The sequence below is a fragment of the Dicentrarchus labrax genome, unplaced genomic scaffold (genome assembly GCF_905237075.1).
Source record: "Dicentrarchus labrax unplaced genomic scaffold, dlabrax2021, whole genome shotgun sequence".
NCBI classification, from domain to species: domain Eukaryota; kingdom Metazoa; phylum Chordata; class Actinopteri; family Moronidae; genus Dicentrarchus; species Dicentrarchus labrax.
The window spans coordinates 3097487-3109679 of NW_026136713.1; the positions used below are offsets into that span (position 1 = coordinate 3097487).

At 40.2% G+C, this 12193-nt stretch overlaps 1 protein-coding gene across 7 annotated transcripts in view; it reads left to right on the forward strand.

Annotated features, from left to right (window-relative positions):
- The window catches only part of fbxo38 (F-box protein 38), a 30869-nt gene that overhangs the window by 17723 nt on the left and 953 nt on the right, over positions 1 to 12193 (forward strand). For all 7 annotated transcript variants that reach the window (XM_051421197.1, XM_051421202.1, XM_051421204.1 and 4 more), the window contains 8 exons: positions 764 to 1486; positions 5789 to 5889; positions 7029 to 7131; positions 7649 to 7815; positions 8729 to 8874; positions 9863 to 9966; positions 10196 to 10309; positions 10861 to 12193. The exon at positions 10861 to 12193 is cut by the window's right edge and continues 953 nt beyond it. In XM_051421197.1, the coding sequence (XP_051277157.1) occupies positions 764 to 1486; positions 5789 to 5889; positions 7029 to 7131; positions 7649 to 7815; positions 8729 to 8874; positions 9863 to 9966; positions 10196 to 10309; positions 10861 to 11039 (1637 nt within the window). In that variant the 3' untranslated portion in view covers positions 11040 to 12193. The remainder of the gene's footprint in view (positions 1 to 763; positions 1487 to 5788; positions 5890 to 7028; positions 7132 to 7648; positions 7816 to 8728; positions 8875 to 9862; positions 9967 to 10195; positions 10310 to 10860) is intronic.

Consider the following 12193-nt stretch of genomic DNA (forward strand, 5'->3'; position numbering starts at 1 on the left):
TTTTTTTGTACTAGTCTTTAAGAAGAAATGTTGACTCAGTTCTGTTTTATTTGTATAGCACCAATTCATAACAGAAAATTATCTCAGGGCACTTTTCAAATGGAGTAGGTCTAGATCGTACTCCTTATAAAATTATTTACAAAGACCCAACAGTTCCCCCCGAACAAGCACTTGGCGACAGCAGCAAGGAAAAGCTCTTGGATGGCCGTCTGCCACATCCAATATGGACAAAAAATATCCCAAAATCTCAAAATTGACCAGTGCTTGAAAAAGTCTTTTGATAAGTTATTTCTGGAGTGAATAGAAGAGAATAGTGTGTCCCCACCAGTGTTGGGCAGTAACTCATCACTAGTAATAATATTACAGTAAGAATTATTACTTTCCCCACTCGTAGGTAACTACTAATTAGTAATACGTTTCAGTAATAATATCAGTTACCCCCAAAAAATAATTAGTTATTAATTTTTTGTAATCGTGGAGGAACCTAGTTTGGAAGATGGAAAGCAGGTGGAAATATTCCATTACTTTGATTTTAAGAAACAAAACTGGATTTTCATCATCGTAAGTCGGAATTTTGGGGAGCAAGAACACAATTTCCAATTTTGTGGGGAGTACCAGAAAAGTAATTTAGATAGTAGTGTAATTGATTACTGTTGGCAGGGAGTAACAAGTAAAGTAATCATATTACTTTATAAAAGAGTAATGAGTAACTAGCGTAACACTGGTCCACACCAGTGTAACATTAATGTGTGTGTGTTTCCAGGTAAAGGAAAGACTCCTCTCCGCCGGAGCAACAATGTGGCTGTATCAGTGGCAGCCTCAGTAGACCAGACAAAGGCTCAGGTGTTAGAGAGCAGCTGTGAGAAGAGCTGTCAGGTGACCAGTGAACAGATCAAGGCAGACATGAAGGCTGCTGTTGAGAACAGTAAGAGGACTAGCAACAAAGGAGTTACTACTGAGGCTGGAGAGACCAGTACAAGGCCTGGGGCTGAGGGTGGGCCAGTACGGAGCACTGGGAGTGCTGGGGCAGCAGCAAGGACTGGAGTCAGGCCAGTGACTGGATCTGTGAGCAGGGTTGGACCTGGAGTAGCTACATCCAGGCAAGTGGATGGATGTGGGAGGGTGGTAGCGGGAACCACCTACAGAGCAACCACAACCAATGACAGAGCTACAGGAACTGGCAGGACTATTGATGGCACAGAGGGCCCCTCTAGAGCGCAGACTGGGGACAGTTGCCCAAGGGAGTCTGGGGTGAGGCAGAGCTCTGGCATTGCAGGTGTGGACAGTTTGGGGCCCAGAGATGCTTCCAGGAGACCAGCACTGCTGGTTGGACAAGGAGAGAGACAACCTGTCCCTGCTGGATCTACCTCTGCTGCTGGTTCAGTTTCACAGCAGGGTCAGGCCAGAGACGAGGACTTTGTTCCTAGACGACCTTTGACCCGTTCCTGTACCCGTATGTCCTCTGTGTCCCTGATACCTGAGACAGGTAAGAATGAAGTTACAAACACAGAGCAGTTTTGTGTCCATTAACTATCACTTTAGAGGAGTGCATATGAAGCCGTTTGTGTTTGGTCGGTTTCATATACACTCCCCTCCAAAAGTATTGGAACAGTGAGGTCAATTCCTTTATTTTTGCTGTAGACTGAAAACATTTGGGTTTGACATCAAAAGATGAATATTCAATTCAATTCAATTTTATTTGTATAGCGCCAATTCATAACAGAAGTTATCTCAGGACACTTTTCAAGTCTCGCCATAAAAACAGTTTCTTCCCGTCTGCAGCTGGCCTCCTTAACAAGGCCCGGTCTACCCACTGTCATTGACTCTTATACCCGCCCTGTATATATAGTATGCATTACATTAATGCTCCCACGTACTTCTGCACAGCTTTCTCTTTCTCTTCTTATCTTTATCTATTTATTTTTTGAAAGTACTTTATTTTTCTGTGTGATTTTTGTGTGATTTAAATAATTGTATATTTGTAATTGTATATGTATATATTTTTATGCACCAATTGCACCAGGTCACATTCCTCGTAGGCGTAAAGACCTACTTGGCAATAAACAAAATTCTGATTCTGATTCTGAAATAGAGCAGGTCTAGACCGAACTCTTTAAAACATTAATTACAGAGACCCAACAGTACCACCATGAGCAAGCACTTGGCGACAAGGGCAAGGAAAAACTGCCTGTTAAAAGGCAGAAACCTAGGACAGATCCTCCGGCTCTAGGTGGGTGGTCGTCTGTCTCGACCAGTTGGAGACAGACAGACAGACAGACAGACAGACAGCAACAGTATTGGCAATCTAGCAGGACCATGGCAGGAGGCTCCACCAGGATCGACAAGAACCTGCGAGACGAGAAAGCACAAGAACTCCGGGGAAGAAGTGAAGTTAGTAACATGCATAAATGGAACATGAATGAGTGCAGAAAGAGAGAGGAAGGGAGGAGCTCAGTGCACCATGGGAAATCCCCCGATAGTCTAGGCCTATAGCAGCATAACTAAGGGATGGTTCAGGACTCACCTGATCCAGCCCTAACTATAAGCTTTATCAAAGAGGAATGTTTTAAGCCTACTCTTGAATGTGGTGAGGGTGTCTGCCTCCCGAACCACAAATGGAAGCTGGTTCCACAGGAGAGGAGCTTGGTAACTGAAGGCTCTGGCTCCTGTTCTACTTTTAGAGACTATAGGAACCACAAGTAGCCCAGCATTCAGAGAACGTAGTGTTCTAGAGGGGTAATAGGGTACTATGAGCTCTTTAAGATATGAAGGGGCCTGACCATGAAGAGCTTTATAGGTGAGGAGGAGGATTTTAAATTCTATTCTACATTTTACAGGGAGCCAATGCAGCGAAGCTAGTACAGGAGACATGTGATCTCTTTTTCTAGTTCCTGTCAGTACTCGTGCTGCAGCGTTCTGAATTAATTGGAGCGTTTTAATGGACTTATTGGGGCAACCTGATAATAAAGAGTTGCAGTAATCCAGCCTTGAAGTAACAAATGCATGGATTAGTTTTTCTGCATCTGTCTGTGATAGTATGTGTCTAATTTACGTGTGTCTAAATATTACGTAAATGAAAGAAGGCAGTCCTAGAGGTCTGCTTTATGTGGGAGTTAAATGACAAATCCTGATCAAAGATAACTCCAAGATTCCTGACAGTGGTGCTAGAGGCCAAGTTAATGCCATCTAGAGTAACTATATCTTTAGACAGTGAGTCTCTAAGGTTTTTGGGGCCAAGAACAAGAATTTTGGTTTTTTCTGAGTTTAACATCAAAAAATTGCAGGTCATCCAGGATTTTATGTCCTTAAGACATGTTTGTAGTTTAGATTATTGATTAATTTCATTGGGCTTGATTGATAGATATAACTGCGTATCATCTGCATAACAGTGAAAGTTAATGGAGTGATTCCTAATAATGTTGCCTAAAGGGAGCATATATAAAGTAAATAGTATTGGTCCAAGTACAGAACCTTGTGGAACTCCATGACTAACTGTAGTATTTATTGAAGATTCATCGTTAACATGTACAAACTGCGAGCGATCTGATAAATATGACTTAAACCAGCATAGTGCGGTTCCTTTAATGCCAATTTGATGCTCAAGTCTCTGTAAAAGAATATTATGGTCAATGGTGTCAAATGCAGCACTAAGATCTAATAATACAAGTACAGAGACAAGTCCATTGTCAGAAGCAGTCAGAAGGTCATTATTAACTTTAACCAGAGCTGTCTCTGTGCTATGATGAACTCTAAATCCTGACTGAAAATCCTCAAATAAACTATTGTTATGTAGAAAGTCACACAACTCTTTGGCGACTACTTTCTCCAGAATCTTAGAGAGGAAGGGGAGGTTAGAAATCGGTCTATAGTTGGCTAAAACCCCTGGGTCAAGAGTGGGCTTTTTAAGAAGGGGTTTAATTACAGCTACTTTAAAGGACTGTGGTACATATCCTGATAATAAAGAAAGATTAATCATATCCAGTAAAGAAGTGCCAATTAAGGGAACAACTTCTTTAAGCAGCCTAGTTGGGATCGGGTCTAATAGACAGGTTGATGGCTTCGATGAAGAAATGATTGAAGTTAACTGATGAAGATCGATAGCAGAAAAACAGTCTAAATATATGTAAGTTTACATTGACAGAAGTCCCTGAACTTGGAGAGCCACTGATAACTGTTGATGGCAGTTGGTGATTAATTTTTTCTCTAATAGTAATTTTATTATAGAAGAAGCTCATGAAGTCATTGCTACTTAAGTTTATGGGGATATGTGGCTCAATAGAGCTGTGACTCTCTGTCAGCCTGGCTACAGTGCTGAAGAGGAACCTAGGGTTATTCTTATTTTCTTCTATTAGTGCTGAGTAATAGGCTCCTCTGGCATTACGGAGGGCCTTTCTATAATATATAATATGAGACAAGAGATCAACATTTCAGCTTTTATTTCCAGGTATTTACATCCTGACCTGATGTACAACTTAGAAGGTAGCACCTTTTGTTTGAACCCATCCATTTTTCATGTGAGCAAAAGTATTGGAACATGTGATTGACAGCTGTGTTTTGTTTCCCAGGTGTGTCCTATTACATTGATTATTCAAACAATAAATAGCTCTGAATGTCTATGCTCAGTTTCAGATTTGGGTTTTGCCTGTGCAGACTGCATTTATAGTTAGAGGTGTAACCAACATGAAAACCATAGAGCTGTCTGTGGGTGAAAAACAAGCAATTGTGAAGCTGAGAGAAGATGGAAAATCAATCAGATCAAACATTGGTCTTAGCCAGTAGCCAGTACACCCATTTGGAATGTCCTGAAGAAGAAGGAAACCACTGGTGTACTAAGTAAGAGACGTCGAATGGGCAGACCAAGGAAAACAGCAATAGTTGACGACAAACATTGTGAGAGCTGTAAAGAAACAACTGTTAATGACATCAGCAAGAACCTCCAGAGGGCAGGAGTGAATGTATGACAATCTACTGTTAGTACAGAGGCTATACCAGAAGATGCAAAACTCATTAGCAGGAAGAATAGGAAGGCCAGGCTGGAATTTGCCAAAAAGTACAGAGACAAGCCTCAAAGATTCTGGGACAAAGTTTTATGGACTGATGAAACAAAGATAACCTTTACCAAAGTGATGGAAAGGCTATAGTTAGGAGAAAGAGAGGATCTGCTCATGATCCCAAACATACAATCTCATCTGTGAAACACAGTGGAGGTAATGTCATGGCTTAAGCTTGCATGGCTTTTTCTGGCACGGGCTCATTAATCTTCATTGATGATGTAACATGGCAGCAGCAAAATGAACTCAGAAGTCTGCTGAAACATTTTGTCTGCCAATTTAAAGAAATATGAAACCAAACTGATTGGGATTCATCATGCAGCAAGACAATGACCCAAAACACACTGCTAAAACAACAAAGGAGTTCATCAGGTGCGAGAAGTGGAAGGTTTTAGACTGGCCAAGTCAATCTCCAGACCTAAACCCTATAGAGCATGCATTTTACCTGCTAAAGAGGAGACTGAAGGGAGTAACCCCCCAAAACAAACAACAACTGAAAGAGGCTGCGGTGAAAGCCTGGAACAGCATCACAAAAGAAGAATGCAAAAGTTTGGTGATGTCAGTGGGTCACAGGCTTGATGCAGTTATTGCAAGCAAAGGATTTGCAACTAAATATTAAGTCTTATTCAGTTTAATCTATTTTAAGTCCAACTGTTCCAATACTTTTAGAGGTGTGTGCGTGTGTGTTATGTGCGTGTATTATTTAAGGTGATATTTGTGTTGTTTATGTTTTGTAGATCTTTCTAGAGCCAGGCCACGAGTGACGGTGAGGAGAAAACGAATGGCTGACAAATCAACCAGCACTTCAGACCCGGTCACTGAGGACGATCACATACAGGTACACACACACACCAACACACACACACACACCAACACACACACACACACACCAACACACACACACACACACCAACACACACACACACACACCAACACACACACACACACACACACACCAACACACACACACACCAACACACCAACAAATTTGTTTTCACAGTGACATTATAGTCTTATAGCCCCTGTTTATCATTGTTAAAGTGTAACCAATTGACTGTCATTCAAAGTCCAGAGGCGGTGAATACTTTTTATATCTTAAATAATATATAGTATATAATGAAAATCACTTGGTAACAAGTTTACTATGTTTTATTTAAAGTAAAATATTATGAAGGTTTTCCTCCCCTGGGGGGAGCCAGAGTTTTGCAGGCGGTGCTCGGAGGGAGAATCTTGAGGTCAGAGGGACCTTTTTCTTCATGTTTGTTGTCTTATCAACATAAGTAGATACCCCGATCAGCCATAAAATTATGACCACAGACAGGTTAAGTGAATAACACTGATTATCTGGTTATCATGGCACCTGTCAGTGGGTGGGTTATATTGGGCAGCAAGTGAACATTTTGTCCTCAGGTTGATGTGTTAGAAGCAGGAAAAATGGGCAGTGTGAGGATTTGAGTGACTTTGACAAGGGTCACATTGTGATGGCTAGAGTCAGAGTTCCTGATACCTGAGATCAGGTTGGTCAGAGCATCTCCAGAACTGCAGCTATTAATTCAATTCAATTCAGTTCAATTTTATTTGTATAGCGCCAATTCATATTATGGGCTGTTGCCGGTCTGCAGTGCTCAGTACCTATCAAAAGTGGTCCAAGGAAGGCAAAGTGGTGAACCAGCACAGGGTCATTGATGCACATGGGGAGCAAAGGTTGGCTACTGTAGCTTAAACTGCTAAAAAAGTTAATGCTTGTTCTCAGAACATACAGAGCCTCACAGTCAGTTGTGTATGGGGCTGCATAACATTATGACCACCAGGGTGCCCAGATAGTCATAATGTTATGGCTGATCGGTGTATGTCTTGGTAACTCTGTTGCTCTTCTGTTGTAAATGTTTTTTGGGAAGTTAACATTGACTTTAACAGTTGTACACTATGTATTCTTTGCCAGTTTATTGACACGCTGAGGTGCTTTTGCTCATGCAGATTTTGTCTCTGAAGAGTAAGAACCTGGTGGGAATCACACTGACTAACTGTGGAATAACTGACCTGGTACTCAAAGACTGCCCCAAGATGATGTTCATCCATGGTAACGAACACATAGGGGCACTTTTTTTTTGATGACTCATATTGATGTTTTTCTCATTTCTTATTTTGCATTACTTTGACTATATATGTACTAATAATCTTCAACTAAAACCTCTTACTGGAGGAGGATTTCCTGTTTGCTCAATATATGATCTTTGATTGTATTGGGAAAAAAAACCTAATCTCACCATTAGAGTCTCCATATATCACCAAATGTAGTATGCATAATCTCTTTGTCATCTAGTATTGAACTGTTAAAGATTTAATATGATTTTAGTAATGGTGATGGTATACTGGAAATGATTCAGACATAGGGACAACACACGTTCATTATCCTGCTTAAGTATAGGGTTTTGCGTGAAAGTGTTGTAGTCTTCTAAATGTTCCTACTAAATAAACAAATAAATCAATCTAAACCAACCAAAACTAATACTCCCAGTCATTTATGTTCAGTCTTTATATTGAGTCAGAACACACAGTCACAAACCGCTGTGTCTTTGCATCTTTCCTCTCTGTAGCCACCAGATGTCGAGTGTTAAAGCAGCTGCGAGTAGAAAGTGCTCCCATAGTGAACAGGTTTGATTACGCTCAGTGTAAGAAGCTGGATATGGAACAGGTCCTTGATCAGATACTGAGAATGCCTGCTGAGAGGAACCGCATCATCTACATGCGCCCTATGCACCAGGTTGGTAATCTGTGATGTCATCTCTGTTCCCTTAGAAACCGAATCCTAATCATGGATGTATTAAGAGAGATGCATGTGGTTGCATCCACGGCACATCGGCTATGGTATATATGAATATGAGCTTCAGTAGAAATGATACATTCAGTGCACACATGTAACAGTCTTTGATATTTTATTATTCACTTATTAATTTTGGTTTTCTGGAAATTAATTCAGTTACATGAAATACTTAAGTAAAGCCTATATTTGTACACATACCAATGAGAAGTAAATACATTGTGAAATACTATATAAAGGCAGAATTGGAAGAGCCGTTTGGGACCTGAAAGAGCCGACTCTTATTGCTGAGCTGAGCCAAATGATCTGGCTCACTAAAAATTCCTAACTAATCTAACAAATCACTAGCGCAAAACGCAAGAAGCCCTATCTAGAGGTCATTGGTAACTAATGGAGCAGGGCAGTTTCTGTGCTATCTGAAGCTCTAAAACCTCCCTGATTTCATAAAGATGTTATTATGAAACATAAAAACTAAAAGTTGGGTTTAAACCACTTCTGCTAAAACTTTTAGAGAAAAATTGAAGTTTAGAAATTGGCCTGAAGGTTGTTCAGAACAAAGAGGTTGGACCACAGCATCTTTATTAATTGTTAATATTAATTAATATTGGGCATCTCTTCAGAGTCATCATTAAAATGACAGGGGGAGGGTGTGATGACTGAGTCTGTTATGTTAAATAAAATCCTGGAGTTTGCTTAAATGAAATTATAGAAGAAGGATGCCCTTTCTTCTTTAACTGCCTTTTGAAAATTCTTCATGGCAACTTTCTCTCCATTGTCTCTCTCCATCCCTCATTCTTTTTGCCCTCACTAGAACAATGCTTAATTCTCACATCTCTTCTCTCTCTTCCTCCTTCAGATTGACTCCGTGGCACTGGAGCGTCAGCTCTTCCAGGGGCCCTATCCCTATCACATTGCTATAGTGCATGAGTTCAGCAACCCTCCAAATATACGCAACAAGGTTCGCATTCGCAGCTGGATGGACACCATAGCCAACATCAGCCAGTGAGTAGTATCTGATCTCTGAAGGCTGTGTCACTTTATTTCAGATTTTGTCCAAACTGTGCTGGAATGAATAATTTTGTTGCCTCTGCTTCTGTCTCTTTGCCACATTTAATAAGGCCAGTCTTGGTATACTTTAATAACATATGTTTTGAGACAAAGGAGCCCATTAGTACACGTCCTTGTGGTGTTATGAAATAAATATCTTAAATATTAAAAATTTAAATTACAGAACATGTTCATACTGTAGGCTGCTGGTAGCCCCAGGGCACCATATTGGAGACCCCTGGTCTAATGACCCAACACAACTGTTGAGTCGTATGAAATGCCTATAATGTTCAGTTTTTGTTGTATTGATGTGTTTGTTGTTGCGTTTGTTAGTGCTGGTGTTCTACTGGACTGCATTAAATCAGAGTTGTATGTAAATTGGAGGGACTTTTAACTATGATCTCAGTAATTTACATAATTTACAAATGTCCCACATCACCAAAAGCTGAACATTGTGGGCTTTGGATGGCAGGGCTGTTGTATTTGACTACATTAAATTGTACAGAAGTGCCTAATAAAGTGGCCACTGAGTGTATGTGCTTCTTTTGCACAAGGAATAAAATGATACAATTTATTATTATCTTATTGTGTATTTTGCTAAGTAGATATTTATGCAGGAAGGTTAATCAGGTTTACACTGTCTGCCTGTGAAATAAATGCACAAGGAAGGTGCGTGCGTTGAGTTGCACTGATGTGATTTAATTGCATCAAGCCCAAAAAAAAACCCCAACAAAATAAAAAAAAAAAAAATTTATTAAAAAATATGAAAACAAAAAAAAAAAAATAAAAAAAAAAAAAAAAAAAAATTTTTTTTTTTTTTTTTTTTTTTTTTTTTTTTTTTTTTTTTTTTTTTTTTTTTTTTTTTTTTTTTTTTTTTTTTTTTTTTTTTTTTCTTTCTTTCTTTCTTTCTTTCTTTCTTTCTTTCTTTCTTTCTTTCTCACAGAGAGTTAATCAAGTATGAGTTCTTCCCAGAGGCCACAAGGACAGAAGAGGATTTGAAAAAATATCCCACATACCCCTGGGGCCGGGATATCTATACACTGGAGGGTAATACAGTCCAACCTACAATAACCCTCACAGATTTTTAGTTTTCCACTGTGGTTTGACATGTACATACACCCATCCTAACATTCTTCATTCTTGGAGCAAATACTTTTGACTCATTAATATGTAAAAACCAACCAACCAGCTGGTTGTCACATGAGATTGGGTGTTCAGAGTCATTTTAAAGTCAGTTTTTAAAGTTAACATCTTCTATGATGCTATTGTTGTTTAGGATTGGTGGATGGTGCTCCCTACAGCATGATAACAGACTTCCCCTGGCTGAGGACTCTGAGAGCAGCTGATCCCAACAGCTACGCCCGCTATGACTTTGAGGACGATGAAAGCAGTGAGTGCAGTCAGTACATACATCTGTCCTTTCAACAGTAACTCCACATGGTTATTTCCTAAATGTACACAGTTCTTAGTATTTCATTACACAACATGCCACATTTGCCCTTTCACACACATTCACACAGCGATGGCAAAGCCCATCGAACAGAAACTAACTCATTCATACACATTCGCTGTACGACCCACTCTGCCTCTGCACCACAGCCGCCCCCTATGCTTTGTGCTAGGCTAAAGAAGTTGCCACACTCTGAGATGGGAAGGGCGGCTTTGTTGAATGTGTGGGGTGCCGGGTGAGGTGTCAGCTGGGTGTATGTGTATTTGTGTTTATTTAGGAAGGGAAAAGGTGAGAATGAGTGTAGTCTATGCATGCATGCATGTATGTACAAAAAGTGTGATGCAGATTATTTTAATAATTTATATAGGTGGTATTTTATTTTTGTGTAACAGAAATGATGGAAAGAATGTGTAAGTACGTGTCAGTGTGTGTTGACAAGGTATGTATTTTGAAGCTATCAAAATGTTTTCCTCTCTGTTTTGTCATGTTAGCCACCATCTACGCCCCGCGGCGTAAAGGCCAGCTGTCAGCTGACATCTGCATGGAGACCATCGGGGAGGAGATCTCAGAGCGCAGACAGAGCAAAAGAGGAGTGTTTCAGAGAGTGGTGGTCCTCTTCCTCCATCACTGTGATACACCAGGAGAACCTGTGGACGATGACTACATCTAGACACCACAGGACACTATTCTCTCCATAACATCAAGAGGGATCCCAGCAGTGCCTGACTGTTGAAACACTTGGTTTTCTTGGAAAAGAGATGGAGAGATCAATAGTCTATATGCTATGGAATCTGCAGGTCAAGGCTGTGTGTTTACACTGACATGCACATGTTAATTCAGACTTAACTAGCTTCATGAAAAGGAATAACTACAGTCAAAGGGACATGGGTGGTGGGGCACTACCAAAGATGAACTGGACAACAGAAATGGACAAAACTCAACATGATGAAGGCACTTTGCAAAAACTCTTCCAAAGAATGTGGATTTTTGTGATTTCGGTTCAATAGGACCAAATTGAAGGTATTACAGGCCTGTCTCTAATGCCGTCCTGTTCAAATAATGGCCTGGCTCTTTCTGCTGTTGAGGTCACAACTGACTGCATAACCCCAGTTGCCTGCACAGCTAGTGTTTTCAGCTGTTTCCCTTGTTATCCCTATCATGCTAGCCCTGAGAACACATGCAGAGAGAGGACCACGCTCTAGTGTTGTTCTGATCTTTGATCTGTCCACTACCTCTGTTTCACAATTGACCAATCACAGACAAATGGCCTTAGACAGAAATTTCCTCAAATATGTTTTTTTTATTCATTTTATTTATTTCCTTTTTACAAAGCTGCTACAACATCAGTTTTGTTACAGGTGATCAGTTGATCAGACCGTTCCCAGTACCAAACAGAAGGCTTTTGTTTGGATAGTTAGCCCTGGTAGACGTGTCCAAAGAATAAACACCTTTGAAGCCGAGCTGAAACCGAGCTGAAACCTCTGTCATCATAATCATCATCTATGGATAAACTTTGAGGTCTTAGAGGAAACTAATGTTCACGTGAACAAAAATGGGGAAAACAGGAAACCACAGCACTGTTGGTGCAGGTGAGATCTCAGCAATGTCCAGTCACAGCCATTGGGTTTCGTAGTAAAAGTACAGTGTATGTATGATTCTGCCACTGGAACAGCTTATCTTCCTGCTTGACTGGTCATGATGGATAATGCTACTTTATTTTGTTCATGGTCCTTCTGTTTTGTTTGTTTTTGACACTTTCCAAGTTTAACAAGGGACAGCAACCATGTGGAAAAATAAGTATGGAGATAAGTATGAACTTTGAGG